The sequence below is a fragment of the Nomascus leucogenys genome, chromosome X, assembly GCF_006542625.1.
Source record: "Nomascus leucogenys isolate Asia chromosome X, Asia_NLE_v1, whole genome shotgun sequence".
Lineage (NCBI taxonomy): Eukaryota > Metazoa > Chordata > Mammalia > Primates > Hylobatidae > Nomascus > Nomascus leucogenys.
In genome coordinates, this window is record NC_044406.1 from 138,023,748 (window position 1) to 138,044,529 (window position 20,782).

The following is a 20,782-nucleotide window of genomic DNA, read 5'->3' on the forward strand; positions in this document are numbered from 1 at the left end:
ATTGCCACACTCGCCTGGTCCCTGAGGGCCACTAGGATTTGGCAGTGGGGCCCTGGGCTTTCCCCACTGAAGGTGGAGCCAACCCCCGAGGGAAACAGGGCTGCACACCCCAGACCATTCTTGCACTGTTTGAGGACCACCGCGCCTCTCCTAGCAGATGACTTAAGAGCTACTGCTGCTTGGCTCCTTTTCAGGTGGTGCCGGGTACTTAGAGGAACATCGGCGCATTCCATCCTCACAGCAGTCCTGAAAGGTAGAATTTTTTTTAACTATCATTTTACAAATGATGAAACTGAGGCAGCTCGGAGAGGTTAGCTGACCTGCCCAAGGTCTGTGAGAAAACTCCTAAGGGGTAAGAAGCAAGGTCCAACCCCAAAGCAGCTGGTCCCCCAGCCCATCCCTCTCCACAGGCCATCTGCCTGCCCTGAAGCTGTTCGGCTTTAGATGCACTCTGTCCCACCCTCTGAGTCCACCAGTGCCAGCTGTCTCCGCCACACTCACCAGCCTGAGCCAGGCCGTTAGCACTCTGTAGGAGGGCTCATGTTCTCCTGTTATCAGTGATCGCTTTGAACAGACAGTCCCTGGCAGCCCCTGAGCTCCACATTCTCTAGGTGAGCAGCCCTGGGCAGGCAGGTGGGTGTGCAGCTGGGCAGCGGCAGGTACAGTGAGTGCTTGCCCCCCTGGCTTCTGCCCATGCTTAGCACTCCACCATCGCTTGCCACCCCCGATGCGTAGAGGACAGTCTCGATGATCTTGGTGTACCAGGACCCATATGGTCACCTGCAAGACACTACAAATGCGGGAAGTGACAGCATTTGCTTACCTTTATCCCCAGAAGCCCTGCTGAATCAACTGAGAAGAGACCTGCAGAGCAATCACCATGAGTATCTCAGCTCTTGGAGGCAGCACCAAAGGTGAGGCCTGGGCTCCCTGGTGTCCCAGGCTCTGTTTGGGGCTGTTTTCTTCCAAGCCTGCCCCTACAGGCCGCAAGCACTGTGCCAGCAGCAAAGGGAGAGCAGCATACTGGGACAACTGGAAAGGAGGCTGAGGGTCCTGGGGCTGCATTCCTCTTCTGAGGCTGTTGGCTTTTCCCACCACAGGGAAGCCTCTGCCACCAGGCGAGGAGGAGCGCAATAACGTTCTCAAGCAGATGAAAGTGCGAACCACGCTGAAGGGGGACAAGAGCTGGATTACCAAGCAGGATGAATCGGAGGGTCGCACCATGTAAGGCAGGGAGGCCGGGAGGGACCACAGCCACATGGGGGCGTGCAATCCGTGGGGGCCCGACCATACCTGCGGATGCGAAGGGGCTTCCACCATTCAGAGCTCCGCCAGGCCATGTAGAGGGCAGAGCATGGGAAAGGCTATCCAGCAATGTCACAGGGTGGGAGAGCCCCTGGGTGCCTGGGAAGGAGAATGTGAGGCAGAAATGGCAGGACTTGCTGGGCAGCCTCTAGGATGGAGGCCACAGGGTGGCAGGTGGCAGGGAGTCTCAGAGCCACTTCTTCAGGATGCCTCTTTCCCCCAGAGAGCTGCCCTCAGGCCGGAGTCGCGCCACATCCTTTTCATCAGCTGGGGAGGTTCTGAAGCCCAGGTAAGAGGTGGTGCTCAGGTGGCTGGTGGGTCAGCCCCAGGGACTCTCCTGCAGCTTGGGGCCAGCCCTCAACAGGGAGGGGTGGGCAGTCCACAGGGGACGGGGATGCAGCCCCAGCCAAGGGTCTGCAATGAGTAATTTGAAATCTGCAGGAAGGAGGGGCTTCTCCACTGCACCTTCCTTTTGGGAAGGGGAGTGTAGGAGTCACTTGGTCCAGGCCCTTGGCCTTGCTGTGTGGCTGTGGGGCAGCTGACTTCCCTGCTGGGCCTCCGTGGCTCCAGCTGTTAACTGGGATTGAAATTGTCTTTAAGAAGAAGACGATCATTCTGACCTCCCACCCATTCCCTGCAGGGAGTGATACTGCCTCTGAGATGCTTTGGGCAGCTTCCAGAGCCACAGTGACTCACTCCTGCAGGTCACCCTGACTGCTTGAGTGTACTTGGGACTCAGCATGCCTGTAGAGAGGCACGAGTTTACTCTGACTGTCTCCCAGGTTTACCGTGACATATTTTGTCAGCTGACCAAGGAGAACCGGCTTCTCCCTCTTTTGGGGACTTTTCCGTAACAGTGTCTAGGAGGCTCTGAAGCGTGGGCGCACCCTGCTGGCCTCTGGAGGAACTGCTCCTGACAGAGAAAGGGAACTGAAATTCAGGCTGGCTCCTTGCTCCAAACAGCTGTCAGGCGGCTTCTCAGGGGGTGGTAGAGGCAGTGGCGGCCTCTGGAAGGGAGGGCCTCAAGTTTACAGCCGGCACACAGGGCTGCCTTTAGTAACTACGGTCTCTCTGTCACCCCTGGATGACTCAGCGCCCACTACCTGCCAGGTCCCATGCTGGGCACAGAGGAGGCAGTAGTGGTTAAGACAAAGGCCCTGTCTGACATCCCAGCAGGGGACTCAGGCAGGACCCTAGTAAACAGTTCAATACAAAAGCGAGAACCCCCAAGTGTGCCTGCAACATGGCCACCTCTGGGAGGCTGTCCCCTGTTAGGGATGGAGATTGTGGGGTTGGAGACTACCGGGGCTCTGTGTTGCCCTTGACCCAAACCCCGATGCTCCAGCCCAGATCCCCTCCATTGCAGGACAGAAGGGTCTACCCTGACCCCTTGACTCCTCCCCTAACTCTGAGGAGGACTCTTTGCAGGGGCCCTTAACTCTTGCCCTGAGGCCACAACTTACAGGCCGACCACCCCTGGCTGTCAGCTCCCTGCCTGCTCGTCTTGGCTGCCCCCTGAATTATCTGAGCCCCCTCAGTTGCTGCCAAGCAGGAGGTCCCAAGCATCCGGAGCCTAATGTTTCCCAGACACTGAACAAGCCCTGGCCATGCCCTCTTGTCTCAAACTTCCACCAAGACTTGGGGTGTGGGCCTGCAAGGAGCTGGAGCAAAGAGGGCCCCGAGGGACAGGAAGGGGGACAGCTGGCTTTGGCTGGCTGCTGCGTGGGCTCTCCCCTTCAAGCCCTCATGCACCTTCCTGGTGGAGGCTGTTGAGGGAGATCAGGTCAGACCCCGGGCTGAGGGGAAGCCTCTGGCTCTGACTGGGGAGCCTCCAGCTTGCACTGGTTCAGCCCCAAGCACAGAGCATGGGAGGGCTGTCAGCTGAGAGGAGGGCTCCCTCAGCACAGCACTGGGGCCTGGCTGGCCAAGGAGAAGCTGGACTTTGGAGAGGCCATCAACCTGCCTTCCTAGGCACCTGCCATGAGGAGTCACCTTGGGCACTTTTCCTGGGGGAGCATGAGGGAAATAGGCAGAGCATAGCGGGCACCTGATTAGGGGCACAGGGGGCTGGCACCCCTCATTTCTGCTGTACTGGGACACCTGGAGCACTTGCCAGCCACCCTTATTTGCTGTAGTTAAGGGCAGGATAAAGTAGGATGACCTCAGCCCTCCAGCAAGCCTCGCTTCACTCCACCCCTCCTTCTCTTTGGCAGGCCTCCGGGCACAAGGGCTCCCACTGGCTACATCATCCGGTAAGTGACCGCAGGACTCTGCCGGCCTTCCTGTGCCCACTCATACCAACCCCGACTTCTTACCCCTCCAGTCCCTCCAGGGAGCTCACCAGCATCTCCTGGGCTCTCTTTTAGGGGCGTGTTCACCAAGCCCATAGACAGCTCTTCCCAGCCCCAGCAGCAGTTCCCCAAGGCCAATGGGACTCCAAAAAGGTATGTCCGTGGGGTGTTGGCCAGTTGGCCAGTGGGGAGGTGTGAGGGCCTGGCCTGGGCTCATGGCAGAGACAGCGCTCAGCCTGTAAGGATTGTGGGGTCTTGGAGGCGCCAGCTTTCATCCTGTGTAGGGCAGGACCCTGGAGAGCAGGGTGGGGTGGCCAGAGGAGATGGGTTGGGGTGGCACTGGCAGTCCCAAGTGGATGTGTGGGTCTCTGGGAGGTCCTGGGCCACTAACAGTGTCCTTGTCCTGGGGTCAGTCCTGACTAGGCCTGGGTACTGGGACAGAGAGGTGCAGGAGTTTGGGAGGGGCTGGGTGTAGAGTCCCCCTAGCCTTGCAGTGGGCACCCTTGACTTGACTTGCTGATGGCATTGAGAAGGCTGGAGTTGCATGCCATTTAAGCACATTGGCATCAGACATTGTCTGGGACTCCGTCAGACTGGAAAGGCCAAGGGGACCCAGAAACAGGAAGCAAAGACAAAGGCAAGAGCCCGCTGGGCTGTTCCCTGAAGCTCGGTGGGGTTTGCCTATGCAGCAGGGGCTGCCCTGCTCTGAGCGGCGCAGTTCTGGGTGCCTGTCAGGGCCAAAAGCAAAGAGGAGAGGCTCCCAGGCAGCTCCTGGTCCACCTGTCACGTGGCCAAATCTGGAGGCAGGAGGGAGCCTGCGGGTATACCCATGGAGCCTTCTCCTCTCTAGTGCTTCCAGTCTGGTGAGAACAGCTAACACTGCTCCTCCCCGCCCCTCCTCCTCTGGCTACAAGATGACCACCGAGGATTACAAGAAGCTGTGAGTATGCAACACCAGGCTCAGTGTGGTTCCCTCCTCCAAGGAACAAGTCCAAACTCTGGGTCCGCTGAAGGCAGCTGGTTACTTGCCTCCGAGCACAGCCCGGGAAGTCCCGCCTGCCTGACACTCCCTGCCAGTTGCAGCTGTGGCCTGTAGCCCACCAGAGGGTAACAAGCCCCAGAAAACTGGATGGCTGTGCACATTGCACGTCTGATCTGAGGCAGAGCAGAGACTGCAGGAAGCTTGTAGGAGGGGCCCCACGGATCTGGGGAAAGGGTCACGGGTCGTGAGGCTGCTGCTGGCTGGCTGTGCTTCCAGGGCTTGGCCCTGCACCCCGCCGAGCCTCAGGTGCTCTGCCTGGCTGCACTGGGCTGGGGGCCTGGGGATCCTCAGGGTGCTGCTGTCAGTCTGAGCATTGTGTGCCTAAATCTGAGCTGCTTCTTGGATGGAAACCTTTGGGTTTCCCCTTAGTGCTCCCCTTGGGGTCCCTTTCAAAGCCCCCCACCCCCCACTGCATGCTCAGGGAGGAGGGTTCTCTGGACAGAGGTGCGAATTGTGTCTCTAGTTCCCAGGGGACCACATCTTTCTGTTGTTTGTCCTTTGCCTCCATCATCCAGGGATGGGGAGCTGCTGGGTAACCTTTCTGGGGAAGGGGAGAGGCTCGAACAGGGAGGGAGGGGAGAGCTGGCTCTCAAGGAGGAACAAGTGGCATGGATTAAGGCCCAAAGGCAGAGATACTGACTTGCCTTGTCACTGTTGTTGAAAGCCAGGAAGCCAAGCTGCTGAGGGTGGCAGCCTATGACAGGGAAGCGCGTCTCCCCTCTCTTAGGGCACCCTACAATGTCAGGCGCAGCTCTGCATCAGGGGACACCGAGGAGGAGGAGGAGGTGGTGCCTTTCTCCTCAGATGAACAGAAATGGAGGTAATGGAATGGTGCCTTTTGGGCATCCCGGGGGGCAGGGCAGGAGCCTGAGTCTTCGAAGACTGCTGGAATGAATTGTACTGGTTGGGGTGACAAAATGCACAACACGTAGGCCATCAGCGGTAGCTCATGGAGCATGACAATAGGTGTCATTCTCTGAGTGCCAGAACCGCCCACTCAGTGTTGGGCCAGCTGAGGGGCCCTTGAGAACCTTCTGTGGGGTAAAACCTAGGTAATGTGGGTCCAGGGAAAAGCCTCATGTGGGGGCTCTTCAGGGCTGTAAATGGGTGTGTTAGAAAAGGGCCCTGAGACGGTCGGACAAAACTATTCAGGGGGAAGCCACCTGCACTGTGCCCTCTATCTGCATGATCTGCATGCCTTGGGGGCAGGGGTTGACTCCGCAGTTCTGAATGCCCCTGGACCCCAAACTGAGCCCCAGGCATGCACAGCAGTGGGAGTGTGCCCCATGCTGCTGAAATTCTACCCCTGTCTCTGCGCCAAGCTGCCCTCATCCACACAAAGAGGCCAGCAAAGTTCCATGGACCCTTGGCCCCTCCTCAGTCCTCTATCCATGGGGACTGACCACACACCACCCAGTGCTGGCGAACTATGACAGGAAGGGTTTGTTAAGCACCTTTTGTATGCCTTTGGCTTGGGGCCTGTACAGCAGTTGGGCCCTGAGGAAATAAAGCCCTCCCCTCCCTGGGGTCAGCCAGCCACCAGTTCCATATCTGCTGACCCATCTGTGGCGCAGGAATCACAGCAAAGCCCCATTGCCAAAGGCCCTGGCAGATTGGCTATCCTCAGGGAATAGTTCACAGTGGCAGGGGCCCCCAGGCCTGGGTGGAGCAAAGAAAAGAGCCGGAAGCTAGGAGTTGCCGAGCATTGAATGCCAGCTCTGCCACCTGCTAGGTGAGTGCTCTTGGGCAAATAATGAAAGCTTCTTGGACTCAGTTTCCTCATCTGTAAATCGCAGAGGATACTAGCACCTACTTTGCTGGATTGAGAAGAGCAATAAGCCAATGTGAGGATGTTGGCATCCAGAGCAGAGCCGGGCACATGCCACATGCTCGATAAACGTGGGCTGCCCTTCCTTCGGTTTCTACATTTCCTTTGAATAGTCCTTGGAGCAGGTGCAAATCTGGTTTCTCTCACCCCTTTGCTCCCTGGGGTGGCCCTAAGTCATCCCGAGTCCATCCCAGGCTAGGCTGGCAGAGCATGTCCAGCTTGGCACCCATCAGATGCTCCCCCACCCCGTGTCACCCCAGGTCAGAGGCTGCAAGCAGTGTTCTGAGGAGGACAGCTCCCCGGGAGCATTCCTACGTCCTGTCAGCGGCCAAGAAGAGCACTGGGTGAGTTGCCACCAACTGGCTCCAGGCTCTAGGACAGCTCTCCTCTCCTCAGAGCTCCAGCCTTCTCTGGCTGACGGAAGGGTGGGTGGAGAGATCACCCCCAAGGGCCTTCCTAGCTGAGCCTTCTCAGATTCTCAGATATACCTTCTAGAAAATGGAGAGGTCTGGCGGCTACCACCAGGGACGGTGAAGTGCCGGGAATGGAGAGGGCCCAGGACCCTCTGGGGTAGAGCGGTCTTAATGTCACCTGCCCAGGGGCTCTGCCCAAAGCATTGCCTTTCTGCTTCCTTTCCAGCAGTCCTACCCAGGAGACACAGGCGCCGTTTATCGCGAAGAGGTAAGTGTCATCAAGGGACACCTCAGAGGCCTGTTACTGGCCACAGGAAGGCCTTCCGTCAGCAGGGGTGTAGTGTGGGAGCTGTGGAGAGGGGATGTGGATGTGGGGGACTACTGTCCCTGAGCAGGGGGAGTTGGGAGGGGCTGGGGGCTTCTGTCTGGAGGCCTGGCAAGCACCTGGGGGGCTGTGGTAGCGTATGTGGTCAAGCTCTTCCATTTGCCAATGGCTAATGGGGCTGGGCCCCTGACCCAAGATGGAGCATTTCCAAGGCCTTCTGCTCTCATCCAGGATCAAAACCTGGGCCATCAGGAGAACTTCCCCTGGAAGGTGACTGTGACATTGGTGATGGGCCCTAAAGGGTGAACAGGGCTTAACAGGGAATGATCAGAATGTCAGGACACTCCAGCTGAGTGAGGGAGGGGCGTCACCATTAGTTGAGACAGGGCACCTTCTGGAGGAGGAAAATATTCGGGGGAAAGCAGGAAAGAAACTTCTGGAAACTTGAATTTGAGGGACTTCCAGTTGAGTGGACAGGGAAGGCCTCTCTCTGTGCTGAGGTGGCTAGCTGGGGACTGAAAACCCAAGAGAAGACAGCATGCCAACTGCCCCAGGCAGAGGGCCCCAGTGCACAGGCCTGGGGTGGGACTAGCTTGCTGTGTTGGAAGACCAGAAAGTTGGCAGGAATACAGAGAGCAGGGATGGTGGCAGCACAAAGGAAGTGACAGAGAACGGGGGGTGGGGGTGGTCTTCCTGGCTCCATTTGGTTCTTGTGGTTTCTGTAACGCAGTACCAAAAACTGAGTGGCTTAAAACATCAGAAAGGGATTCACTCCGGGTTCTGGAGGCCAGAAGTCTAGATCAAGGTGTTAGCAGGGTGGGTTCCTTCTGGAGGCTTTGAGGGAGAAACCGTCCCAGGCCACTCTCCTGGCTTCTGCTGGTGGTTGGTGATCCTTGGCGTTCCTCGGCTTGTACCTGCGTCACTCCAGTCTGTGCCTCTGTCTTCACATGGCCTTCTCTTCTCTGTGTGTCTGTGTCCAGATTTCCCTCTTCTTACAAGGGCAGCGGTCATTGGATTTAGGACCCATCCTACTCCAGTATGACCTCATCTTACCTGATTACATCTGCAAAGACCCTATTTCCAAATAAGGTTACAGTCACAGGTTCCAGGGGACATGAATTTTGGGGGGACACTGTTCAACCCAGTATGCTGTCCTTATCCTGAGCTGGAGTCACTGAACCCCCAGCCTGGGCCACCTCTTGGCCGTGATCCTGAAGGGTTGGGTCAGTTAGACGCCACCGGAAGCATGTTCTTTGAGGCCTGCAAGCTCCAGGGCAGCCAAGAAGACCATGAGCGCCGTTTCTCTTCTTGCTCAAAGGGTGGAGGTGGTGGAAGAGGACGGGCCTTCTGAGAAGAGCCGGGACCCACCTGCTCTGGCAAGATCCACTCCTGGCTCAAACAGGTAACCCACTGCGCTCATCTCTGCCTGGGGCTGGTGGCTGCCATACCTGCCACTCAGTCACTGAGGAACCTCGGTCAGGGCACCTCCATGCTGGGCTTTGAGATCAGTGTCCCCATGTGCCCAGTGACAAGACGGGACAAAGAAATCAGTAAGGGCCCATCTGGCTGGATGTCACAGGGCTGAAAGGAGCAAAACAGTCCAGCCTCCCGGGAGAGAGCACCTGGCTCTGGTCTGTTGAGTACGTATCTGTGTCACCTTAACCCTTGCACCACTGAGCCTGGTGGCAACTTGAACACCACAAGAAAAAGTACCATCCTTGGGGTTTGAGAGGACCAGCCGCCATGGCAGTAGCCTGCCATTGTCAGACTTGCTCCTTGCACTCCAATAAGTCAGCCACATTCAGCATGACATCTCCAGAGCCTCTCACAGCCACCTTCTTTGCCAGTGCGGATGGAGGCAGGACCAAAGCATCTCGGGCAATTTGGATCGAGTGCCTGCCGAGTATGCCTAGCCCCGCTGGGAGCCAGGAGCTCAGGTGGGTGCCGAGAGCTGACTCTGGCTTGTGAGTGGGTGTGATGGCTTCCCGCCAGCCTGGCTGGCTGGTTCTGCCAGCTGGGGAGGGTCTGGCAGTGGGGCGATGGGGCAAAGACAGGCTGAGCACTGGTGATCTCACTCCAGGAAGGGCCGTGATTTGTCCTGATTTCTGATCCCTGAGAATCTGGGCAGATAATGGTGCTCTCTTGTCTGTGGACAACTAATACCTTCTTGTACTTTGTGCAGAATGGTGCTAAGTCCTGCAGGGAGAGCCACCACCCTGTTGTTGCTGCTGTTTAAAGTGCCTGCCTGGATTGAGACCTTTGCTCAAATCTAGGTCTCCTAAGAGCTGCATCTCTGTAGCACCCTTGGAAGACCCCTGCATCCAGAAGGGGAGAGGGCCTGTCCCTCCCGGTCACTTCCCAGGCCCCCAAGGGCTGTTCAGGCTCTCCTAATACCATAGCAATCCCCCAATTTGAGATCCACAGCCATTTATAGACAGGTGACCACTGTCCTCAGGGTTACTTCCTCAGTCTGGGAGGGAGACAGAAACGCTGGCAGAGGGAGCCAGGAGCATGAGGCCAGCTCCCTCCATGGCCCCAGGCAGCAGACTGCCAGGGTGCTCCTCCTTTTCACTCTCTCCCTGTCTTGATCTTCTCTGGTTGTCTGACTCTCCCCATAAGAACTTTGGTCCAGAGAAGATGTGGAAAGGAGGATTTGAGAATTCTTTACAAGGCAATATCTAGGGCAGAGCTCCCCAATCTTTTTGGCACCAGGGATTGGTTTCGTGAAAGACACTTTTTCCACGGGACGGAGCAGGGGATGGTTTCGGGATGAAACTGTTCCACCTTAGATCATCAAGCACTGGATTCTCACAAGGAACGCACAATCTAGATCTCTCACACGTGCAGTTCACAATACGGTTCGCGCTCTTATGAGCATCTGCTGATCTGACAGGAGGCGGAGCTGAGGCGGTAATGATCTCTAGCTTACCTCCTACTGTGCAGCCTGATTCCTAGCAGACCACGGACTGGTACTGATCCTCAGGCTGGGGTTGGGGACCCCTGATCTAGGGGACTTGGCAATTGAGGGATATGGGGGCAAAGGCTGCCACAACAAAGTATTATACCACACCCTGGGGGGCTTAAACCACAGAAATGTATCATCTCCCACTTCTGGAGGCTGGAAGTGTGAGATCAAGGTGACGGCAAGGTTGGTTCCTCTGGAGTCTCTCTCCTTGGCTGGTAGACTCCATCTTCTCCCTGGGCCCTTATATGCTCATCCCTGTCTGCGTATGCCTGCGTCCTAATCACTTCTCTTTTTCTGAGACAGAGTCTTACTCTGTCGCCCAGGCTGGAGTGCAGTGGCACAGTCACCACTCACTGCAGCCTCGACCTCCCAGGCTCAAGAGAGCCTCCAACCTTAGCCTCCTGAGTAGCTGGGGCTACGGTCACATGCCACCATACCCAGCTAGTTTTTTAAAAAATTTTTGTACAGTCAGGGTTTCACCATGTTGCCCAGGCTGGTCTGGAACTCTAGGACTCAAATGATCCTCCTGCCTTAACCTCCCAAACTGCTGGGATTGCAGGCATGAGCCACTGTGCCCAGACCCTAATCACTTCTTATAAGGACATTGGTCCAACTGGATTAGAGCCCACCCTAACAACTGTTATTTTAATTTAGTCACTTCTTTAAAGGCCCCTTCTCCAAATGCAGTAACATTCTGAGGTCCTGGGGGTTAAGACCTCAACATATGAATTTTGGGTGGCACGAGTCAGCCCATAACAGTATACAGTTCTCATTTCTCCTTATTTCTCTTTTAAAGAAAGGCAATAAATGGTTTCAGGTGCCTTTTTGTTTGTTTGTTTGTTTTGTTTGTTTTTGAGATGGAGTCTCGCTCTGTCACCCAGGCTCGAGTACAGTGGTGCGATCTCGGCTCACTGCAACCTCCGCCTCCCAGGTTCAAGCGATTCTTCTGCCTCAGCCTCCCGAGTAGCTGCGATTACAGGTGCACGCCACCACACCCGGCTAATTTTTGTATTTTTAGTAGAGACGGGTTTCACCATATTGGCCAGGCTGGTCTCAAACTCCTGACCTTGTGATCTGCCCACCTCGGCCTCCCAAAGTGCTGGGATTACAGGCGTGAGTCACCGCGCTTGGCCTCAGGTACCTTTTAGAAGATAATACAGGAGGCTGGGCATGGTGGCTCATGCCTGTAATCCCAGCACTTTGGGAGGCCAAGGCAGGAGGATGGCTTGAAGCCAGGAGTTTGAGACCAACCTAGGTAACATAGCAAGACCCCAATCTCTACAAAAAAATTAAAATTAAAATTAAAAATTAGTTGGGAGCATTGATGTACACCTGTAGTCCCAGCTACTTGGGAGGCTGAGGTGGGAGGACTGCCTGAGCCCAGGAGTTTGAGGCTGCAGTGAGCTATGACTGCACCCTTACACTCTAGCCTGGGTGACAGAGCAAGACCCTGTCTCTAAAACAAGAAAAAAAAGAGAGAGATAATGGAGGAGAATTAGATTGTGCTGTATTATAGATTTAAGAGGCACTTTGACATTTATTCCAAAAAATTCCTTTGGATGTTTAATCCCCATCATATGGCTGTCACTGCAAGGTGGCTTTTTAAGTTTGCTCAGGCTGCCATAACAAATAAAGGCTAGAGATTCGGGGTCCGGGGCAAGCTCCCAGCAGGAGGCTCAGCTTGATGCTTCTGACAGTTCTTTCCTCCAATTCTGATCACTCAATATTTGGAGCTCACCCAGGCAGCTTCCAGGAAAGCTGCTGGCTGATCCTGACCCTGGAGGGCCGTCTTCTCTGACCCTACCATGTTAGGTGCTGCACTGGACCAAGCAGCCACCATCAGTTTTCGCAGGCCCAGCTCCTATCTGCCTGGTGTCTGAGAAGCCCAGCCCGTGAGGAGCAATGACTCAACCAAACTCAGGGTCCTGCAGCACTTCAGAAAAGGCTGGTTTGTGGCAGAGTGGAAGAGGAGAATGTCACAGCCTTGTCCCCAGGCACAGACCCATCGAGGCTACCCTCTCCCCACCCTCTGCCCTGCCCTGTCTCCCTTAGCTACAGTGCAAAAGTCAGCTCCTCATAACTCTTGCCCCCCTTGCAACCTGAACCCAGTTTAGGGACCCTCTCTTGGAGAAACTGGTTCTGCACGAGCACCCCTTCTCGACACCCCCAGGCCTGGCTGCTTTACCTGCAGCGCTGGGCAAGCTTGCCTCACCTGGCCAGGGCATGGCCTCCTGGGTCCTGGTCCTAGGCTCTGCCCAGCATGCTGCCTGGCAGAGCGTCTGGGGAGCAGAGAGTAGGAGCACAGCTTCTGGCGCAGGACAAAACCCTGGCTTTGCATCGGACTGACTGTGATCTTGAGCAAGTCTCTTCATCTCTCCATGCATCGGTTTCCCCGTGGGTAAAATAGGGAGAGCAGCAATAGCTACTTCCCAAGGCTGTCCCGAATACTAAGTGAGATAATGCACCTGAAGTGCTTACCACAGTGCCCAGGTGCTGGTATCCTCGGGGGCTCCCAGTCATAGGCGTGCTGAGCCGCAGAGCCCTTATTCAAATACAGGAAGAGATCAATATCTCCACCTGCTGGCATTTGAGGGAAATGCGGCCAAAGGCAGTGAGAAGGAGGCATCCCCTCGCCCCACATCCCCGCCTCCTCGCTCTTTGGCAGGATGAGTCACACACTGTTTGGCACAGGCCACAGTTGCTCGCATTCCCACAGGTGGCTGTGATCAGTTTTGGGCCTCAGGCTTCAGCAGATCCTGCCTCTCTTCCTTGAGTGCCTTCCAAGGGTGTGCAGCCTTCCAGTGTGGTCCTGGACTTCAGCTTGGACTAGAGCTGTCTGCGGTTGAGAGTCTGGGGAGATGGTGGGGTAGCGGGTTGCAGGGGAGGAGAGACCCTTGAATTAGTTTACTGGAGCTGCTGTAACAAGGTACCAGAGACTGAGTGGCTTAAAACCACACGCATTTATCCTCTCACAGTTCTGGAGGCTGGAAGTCTGAGATCAAGGTGTTGGAAGGGCCCTGCTCCCTCCAAAGGCTCGGGGGAAAATCTGTTCCATGCCTTTCTCTTACCTTTTGTTGCCCGCAATCCTTGGTGTTTCCCGGCTTGCGCCCGCCTCACTCCCATCTCGGCCTCTGTCTTCGCACAACCGTCTTCCCTCTGTGTCTGCCCACATTGCCCTAGTCTGACACCAGTCACTGGAGCAGGCTGGGGTGACACTTTGTTCCCATTGCCTCTGTGACAGAGCCAGAAACGCCAGTGAGAAAATATGTTGTGCTTGCCTGTGACATCCCTGTTCCCTGGCACCACCTGATTTAAATGAGGCAGCCAGGGGTTTTATACTGTCATCATAAATGACGTCATCCTCAACAACGATGTCATCATCGTTATCACGAGAGGAGATGGGGAGAAGTCACAGCTGTCTGTGTGTCTGGGGCCCCTCCTGGCTTTCATGATGGGAGAGGCCTTGTCCTTGGTAGCCCTTCCATTTCCCTCTGGTCACTTTGAGCGCTCCAGGCCCTGGCCAGGGTGGAAGTGGAGGCACAGAGATGAGCAGCCCGCTGACCCAGCCCTCCATGGCTCATTCCTTGCTTTCACCTTGGCCACTCCAACCCCTACCCCTCCTGGGACCCCTGAGTGGCCTCTTTAAAGTGCCAATCTGAACCTATAAACCCCCCACCTCCACTTCAAGCCCATCCTGCATCTTCCCTTTGCCATACCAGATCTAGTCTGTACATTCAGGACCCCTGCCAGCCTCTACCTCCTCCTCCTCCCCCGGTCTCCCTTCAGCTGGCCGGGGTCAGGCTATGCCTCCCTGAAGCTTGTCCACTGCTCCCATGGCTAAACCTGCTCTCGGCCCTGCAACACAGCAAGGTCAGTTTCCATGCCTCTCTGCCCCTGCCTGACCTTGCTGGGCCCAGAGCTTCACCAGGGCAGGCCTGGGGCTCACGCTTGTCTGCACTTCCAGTGCCCAGGGACAATCAAAGGCAGGAGTGACTGCAATGTGGCTTGGAATTAGGCTTTGCTCCGTGGACCTAAGGAGGTCTGGTTTGGGGTGAAGGGTCCACCCCCACAAAGCCTGGGAGCTCTATATTCTCTCTGGCCCTGGCCACACCATGGCCAAACCTGCTGGGCGTCGTGCAGAGAATGCATGAGACTTGGAGGGATGTGTGTCCGGGGTGGCCTGTGGTCACCTGGGGGAGGGCTCTGAGCGTGGCTGGCAAGAGGAAAGCTCAAAGGGGCTCTTTGTCCTCACCCCCGAGTCTGCGACATCCCCTCCCACTGGTTTTCATTCCAAATTTGCTCTGTGGGTTTTCTCAGTCTCTCATACCCCTCAGTCCCCACCAGTCCCTGAATGCAGAATTACCCCTGGCCTCACAAATGGCCACTTTGCATACCCTGGTGGGGCCACAGGCTGGGGTTGCCCCTGCAAATGGTTGGTAGAAACACGGGTTGGGAGGTTTCATTTCTACCTAGAAGGGCCCTTGCTGTGTCTGAGGGAGGGCTGGGCTCAGGTCAGGGGTGGGAGACTGGGGAAGGGGCCTACAGGTCAGTTTTCTCAAGCTCGGCTGCAGCACGAGCCGTCTGGACGGCCCACTGCACTCACCAGCCCAAGAAGCGGGGAGACTTTTCTCACTTGCAACCCACTGGGTCTCTCCTTTGGCCCGCAGCTCAAGAGGTGAGGAAATTGTCCGCTTGCAGATCCTGACACCCAGGGCAGGACTCCGCCTGGTGGCCCCAGACCTGGAAGGCATGAGGTATGGGGGTCCTGCTGCTGTCCTGGCTCCCTGGACACCATTCTAGAGAGGGAAGCAGCAGCCTCAGGTTGCAAATGATGAGGCCTAGGGCCGGCTCTGCCACTGTAGGGCCAACAGGTTGATGGGAGGCATGGTCGACCTGGGTTGTCTGCCCCATCTCATTCTTTCACTCAGAAAACCATTATGGAGCAAGCGCTTAGTCTGTGTAAGGGCACAGGCCCGACCCTGGGACACAGTAGTGAACAGGACCCCCTGGCTGGAATTGCCATCTGCCTGGTGGGGGAGGCAGACGCCGACATGAGCATGAATGAGGTCAGCCAGAGATGCTGTGTGCCCGGAGCCCCTGGGAAGTGACAGCTCAACCCTGCCAATCCCTGAAGATGGGACCAGCCAGCCGTGCTGGGGATGTTGGTGGGGGTGGGAGGAGGCTTGGGTCTAAGGAGCCCGTGAAGGCCACTGAGGCCATTGCCCTGCCTGTGTGAGAGGGCCACTGGGAATAGAGTGGGGTCACTGGGTCAGAGTCCACAGCTCTCCATGCCACTAGGCTCTGTGCTGGGGAGGGATGGGTCAAGGAGGCCACAACCAGCAGGGAGCACGAGGGGCTCAGCCTCTGCCCTGGGGTAGGGGTCAGACAGCCAGGTGACATGCAGGCAGGATTCGGGGGCTGGGGTGGAGGCTAGGAGAGATCCGAGCAAGGAGACTGGGCCCCTACCTTGTGAAGGCCAGAGACTGGGGAGAGAAGCGGGAGTGTACACTGAAGGTCATCCCTGAATCCCTGGGGTGGCAGGAACTTCGAGCAGAGGCCTCTCAACAGTGTGGTGGGTGGGAGTGTTTGGGGAGGGCTTCCTGGAGGAAGTGACATCCAAGACGAGTCCTGAGCGATCTCTAGGTCCCTTTACTCTCCTCCTTGGCTCCTCCCACTTTAATTCTGCCCCGAAGGCACCAAGTCCTGTCCATTTTATTTTAGAGATGTTTCCATCCCTATTGCTCTGCCCCTGGCCCAGGCCTCCACTGCCACTCACCCAGTTGTCTGCGACCGTTTCCTGCTATCCACATCCACCTGGGTGATGTTTCCAAAGGGCAGAAGTAGTTATGCCAGCCCCCTGCAGAAAGCCCTGCAAAGCCCCTCCCACTGTGCTCTGCAGCCTGAACTCAGTACCTGGCCCCACCTGCAGGCTCCTCCCTCCCTGGGCCTTTCTCTGTGCAGGCTGGAGGCTCTGCCTGAGATGCCCTTTCCCCTCTTCATTTTTCTGTTCCACCTCAAATGTCCTCTCTTCTGGGTCATCTCCTTCTCCTGAGTTTCTTCCCCAGGCAGCATCTGAGGCCTTGTTAATTCTGCATGGATGTAGATACAATCACTATGCCCATTTTACAGATTAAGAAACTGAGACCCTGAATGGTGAAGTAACTTGCTCAAGGTCACATGGTCCAGAGCAGGCAGATCCGCTCAGCCTGCCCTACCCCCACCTTCCACCTTCTGCACCATAGCTCATTGTACTAGTTGGGGCAGGGAGCAGGGGGACAGAGAGGGGTGATGGAAAGACTTGGCATTTGCTGAGTGAACTCATTTGACGAGTTTATTCGTAGGCATTGAAGTCAAAATTTCCAGGAGGGAGGTATTTTAAGATTTGTGATTGAGGTTTGAGAGAGTGATTAGGGCTCAAGCGATTTCCACGTTATATGCAGACAGAATAGAGCTGAAATCATGAGCATAAACTAGCTTTACATGGGGCTCATGGTGAGCCAATGGAAGCTGGGCACCGACCTCAGTATGCAGGTGGCAGCCACCTGGCCAGCCCTCCTGGGGACAGCTGGGTGAAGGCAGTCTCTTCTCGCCACGTTGAGAGTGAGCCTCCTGAGGGCCAGTTGGGCGGTAGTGGGTGTGCAGACCAGTATAGAGGAGAGGCGGGAACAAGTGGAGATCATTGCTTCAAGGGTGGCAGTTGACGCCTTGGGAGGGGAAGAGACAGCCCAGCAGGTGGTGGAGCATGCGAAGGGGAGGAGAAAAAGGCGGAGACCAGGAAGGTGTGTGGCCAGGGAGGTAGGCAGGTGGTGTTGACAGGATCAAGGGAGGAGGGGTGGCGAGAAGGCTGGAGTGGGTCAGCAGTACTGAATGGTGGTTTGAAATAATGACGGGAGTGTCTCTCCTGGATTTGGCAACATGGGGCTCCCTGAGGACCTAAAGGAGAACAGAAGGGAGCTTAAATTAGGAGATTAGGATCAGTCTTACACTATACAGGGATATAGTCCAGAACTCTGAAGTCAGACTGCCTGGATTGAAATCCCAGCTACTCCTCTTATTACCTGTGAAATTTGGGGCAAATCACAGGGGCTTTGTGTGCCTCCGTTTGTTCATCTGAAAGATGGGCATGGGTGATAACAGTGCCCATATCCTGGGGTTGATTTGCAGAGTTAATGCATATAAAGTCACGAGAACAGGCTCAAATGCTCAATCAACAGTAGCTATTGCCAGGTGCAGTGGCTCACGCCTGTAATCCCAGCACAGTAGCTATAAAACAACAACAAAAAACAAAAAAGCAGTAGCTATTAGTAATGAAGTTTTGAGAACTGGCCAATCTGTCAATCAGCAGCGTTTGTTTGTTTTTGGTGTTGTTTTATAAGACAGCATCTTGCTGTGTGTCCCCAGGCTCAAGTGCAGTGGTGCCATCACAGCTCACTGCAGCCTCAACCTTCCAGGTTCAACCTCCCAAGTAGCTGGGACCACAGGCACACACCACCACTCCTGACTAACTTTCAAAAATATTTGTGTGGAGATGGAGTCTAGCTATGTTTCTCAGGCTGGTCTTGAACTCCTGGGCTCAAGTGATCCTCTTGCCTCGGCCTCTCAAAATGCTGGGTTATAGGCGTGAGCCACTGCTCCCGGCCCGGTAGCAGGTTTTAAGCTCCGTGGAGACAGCTGGCATTTGAGGATGAGGTAACAGCCCACGCCTGAGTGTGAATGGCTGCTTCATGGTTAACTTCCATTTCTTTCCTCCATAGGTCTTCCCCAGGCAACAAAGACAAGGAGGCCCCTTGCTCCAGAGAGCTCCAGAGGGACTTGGCTGGTGAGGAGGCTTTCAGGGGCCCCAACACAGATGCTGCAAGGTAACTCAGTGCAGGAAGCAGACAGTTCATTCCCAGAACATGGAGCCCACATACACCCAGCTGAAGGACTTCCATGGCCTCTGGTGCAATGTCAATGGATGCAGCTGGGGCCAGGAAGGTCCTGTTCCCACTGTTCCCCGAGTACCTGGGGTAGTGCGGGTCTTTAATGAACATCTGTTGAAAGAAAGAAAGAATGAATGAATGAGGCCTGGAGGGGCATAGGCCTCTGCCATGATTCCTCAGGGAGCCAGTTTGAGAGCAGAACCAAACTCCAGGGCAGGCTATCCCCAGCTCCCGGCCTGTGCTGGTTTCCTTCCATTCCCCTGAAGCTTCCACACTCACTATGCTTTTACTGCAGGACAAAGCAACCCTGCCAATGGCCAGGGCAAAGCAAGGCCACCAAGCTGGCAGTCTGGGAGAGTCAGTGACCAAAGTATGTGGGCCCCCATAGAGCATGTAGCAGAGACTTTCAGGATGACCTGTGGACTAAGGGAGACATTGTGGCAAGGGGTGAGGGACCCAGGATGGGAAGTTGGAGCCATAGCGGTGGATGATGAGTCCAGATGGGATGATTGTCCCCAGTTGCTGTACAGCCAGCCCACTGACCTGTCCTCCAAGCCAGACCAGTGCCAAATGTGTCTCGTGAGCAGTGGCTGCAGGCTGGGCATTTCTTCAGTGAGAACCTGGTAGCCAGTTACAGCTAAGAACCCACACACCCATCTTCTCAGTGTGGATCCCTGGAGCCCCTAGCTGGGACCCTGAGCCCTGGGAATGAGGAAAGGAATCCCTCTATGGCTTATTACCAGCCCCACATGTCTTGCCCCTTGCTCTGTTGGCAATCAGCCCCCCGCCCCCCAAACGAACTGACCTCCTCCTGACTTTCCACCTTGCTCCCAACCAACCCATCAGGTTTGGAAAAAATACAGAAATACTTCCTGTTAGAGTCAACTTGGGCTTGGCTCAGCTCTCATGGCCTCTGGGTTAGATGAGATGAAAGCGCAACCAGAGTCAGCAAATACTCCACTTCTCATAACAGCTCAAGTGCACAGTTGAGTGATGGCAATATGGGATCTGGAGCCACGGGCTCCCGGCCTGAAGGCTTGGCTGCAGTAGACATCGGCTCCGAGAGAGGAAGGTGAGCTGCCCAGGGGAGGCAGGTTCTCTCATGCCCCTGGTGACAGACCAGGGTCAAGCTGCCAGGCTGCTTGGGCTGCTGTGGGTGGGGCACTGGTCACTTCCTATGGCTCCTGTCTACTGCTTCTCCCACACTCCCACCTTCCACCACATCCTGTGTCCTTGGGCTTTCCACTTCTTGGAATCTTGTTCATTTTTTCTGACCCCTGCCACTGGCCCTCAAGCTCCTCCAGAGTAGGCACTAGGCCCACTCACAGCTGGAGGCCCAGCCTTCACATGGTGCTGGTCTTAGACTGGTCAAATGAACGTGTAGAGAATACATGAAGGGACAAATTAATGAGTGAATAACTGAATGATGGAGGAGTCGGCACCTTCCTACTTCTCGGTTAAGCTCTGAGAACCAGCTAGGAGGCCCTTTGCTCCTGCTTTCTCCCTTCTCTCGTTTTCCTGCCCCATCCCTACCCCAGCCAGCTCTGCTCTGAGGTTCAGGGAGAGGAAAAGCAGTAGCCCTGGAGAGACCAGCATGTCCAGCTGGGCTCTGGCTTCTTGGACCTGGAGCGAGTCAGGAGCCACATTCTCAGATGATTTGCAGAGTGGCAAGGTCCCTCTTGTCCCTAAGTGGTTCCAAACCAAGCCTGAATCATCCTTGGGGCAAAGGCTAGGTATGCAGATGTTGGCATAAATAGTTTAGCTCCAAACTATGCTAGAGTCCTTCTGGTTCAGAGCAGATGGCTAGGGAAGAGTGGCAACCACAAGATATCATCTGCCTCCTGCATCCTACTGCAGTCTGGCCAATGAGGGAATCCTGCGGGGAAGGCCCCGCTGATGCTTTCCTACTTCCCTCAGCACACCCAGGGTCCCTTTCCCTCACTAACTTCAGTAGTTGACAATTCATGCCATGGAACCAGAGCCCGATCTCTAAATCCAGGCCCGCAAGTCAACACAGGAAGGGGACAGCAGGTCCTGGCCTCTGAAACCACTGTCTCTGAGCAGGTCCAAGGAGAGGCCACCAGAGACTCTGAGCTGCCACTAATGGGGAGGACTCCGCTAGAGCCCTGTCCATGCAGCCTGCATCTTTTTGCCATCTGCAGAGGCATTGGAGGGATCTTTTAAAAAACAATCTAGATCACATTTCTCCCCTGCTAAAACCTTCTAGTGGCTCTCCATTTTCCTCAGAATGAAGTCCAAACCCTTTCCCATGGCCCACTGGGTCCTGCATGGCAGAATTTTTGACCTTCTATCCAGTCGGGGCTCCTGCTACTCTCCCCACAGTGGTGCAGCTTGACTGGCTCTGCTGACGGCTGTTGCGGAAGAGACTTCTGGTCTACTGTGATTGGGTGGCTGTTGTCTCCTCCATGTCGCCCCGCCTGCTTATACACCCTCATAACATGAAGCCTGTGCTGTCCACTGTTTCCTTAAAATGAAACCAAGCCTCAAAGTTACTTGTAAAGTCATCTGAAGAATCTTCTAGATTTTCATGAATTTTAACCCATCTTTTACAGTTGTCTTACCTATATAGTTGTCCCTAGGTATCTGTGGGGGATTGGTTCCAGAACCTCATTCATATACCAAAATCCATGCACGTTCAAGTCCCTGATGTAAAATGGTGTAGCATTTGCA

General features: G+C 55.5%; 1 protein-coding gene across 7 annotated transcripts in view; it reads left to right on the top strand.

Moving 5' to 3' along the window:
* The first annotated feature begins 832 nt into the window (after positions 1-832).
* Positions 833-20,782, top strand: part of ZNF185 (zinc finger protein 185 with LIM domain) — a 61,704-nt gene continuing 41,754 nt past the window's right edge. For 2 of the 7 annotated variants that reach the window (XM_003271868.3, XM_012499129.2), the window contains exons 1-14: positions 833-914; positions 1,101-1,224; positions 1,529-1,594; positions 3,519-3,557; positions 3,672-3,749; positions 4,447-4,536; positions 5,366-5,458; positions 6,727-6,810; positions 7,109-7,147; positions 8,523-8,606; positions 9,052-9,141; positions 14,837-14,923; positions 17,924-18,028; positions 19,065-19,163. In XM_003271868.3, coding sequence (XP_003271916.2) covers positions 881-914; positions 1,101-1,224; positions 1,529-1,594; positions 3,519-3,557; positions 3,672-3,749; positions 4,447-4,536; positions 5,366-5,458; positions 6,727-6,810; positions 7,109-7,147; positions 8,523-8,606; positions 9,052-9,141; positions 14,837-14,923; positions 17,924-18,028; positions 19,065-19,163 — 1,112 coding nt within the window. In that variant the 5' untranslated portion in view covers positions 833-880. Of the gene's footprint in view, positions 915-1,100; positions 1,225-1,528; positions 1,595-3,518; positions 3,558-3,671; positions 3,750-4,257; positions 4,537-5,365; positions 5,459-6,726; positions 6,811-7,105; positions 7,148-8,522; positions 8,607-9,051; positions 9,142-14,836; positions 14,924-17,923; positions 18,029-19,064; positions 19,164-20,782 lie in introns of those variants that run through there. The other 5 variants (XM_003271867.3, XM_003271871.3, XM_003271869.3 and 2 more) reach the window with 4 other exon arrangements.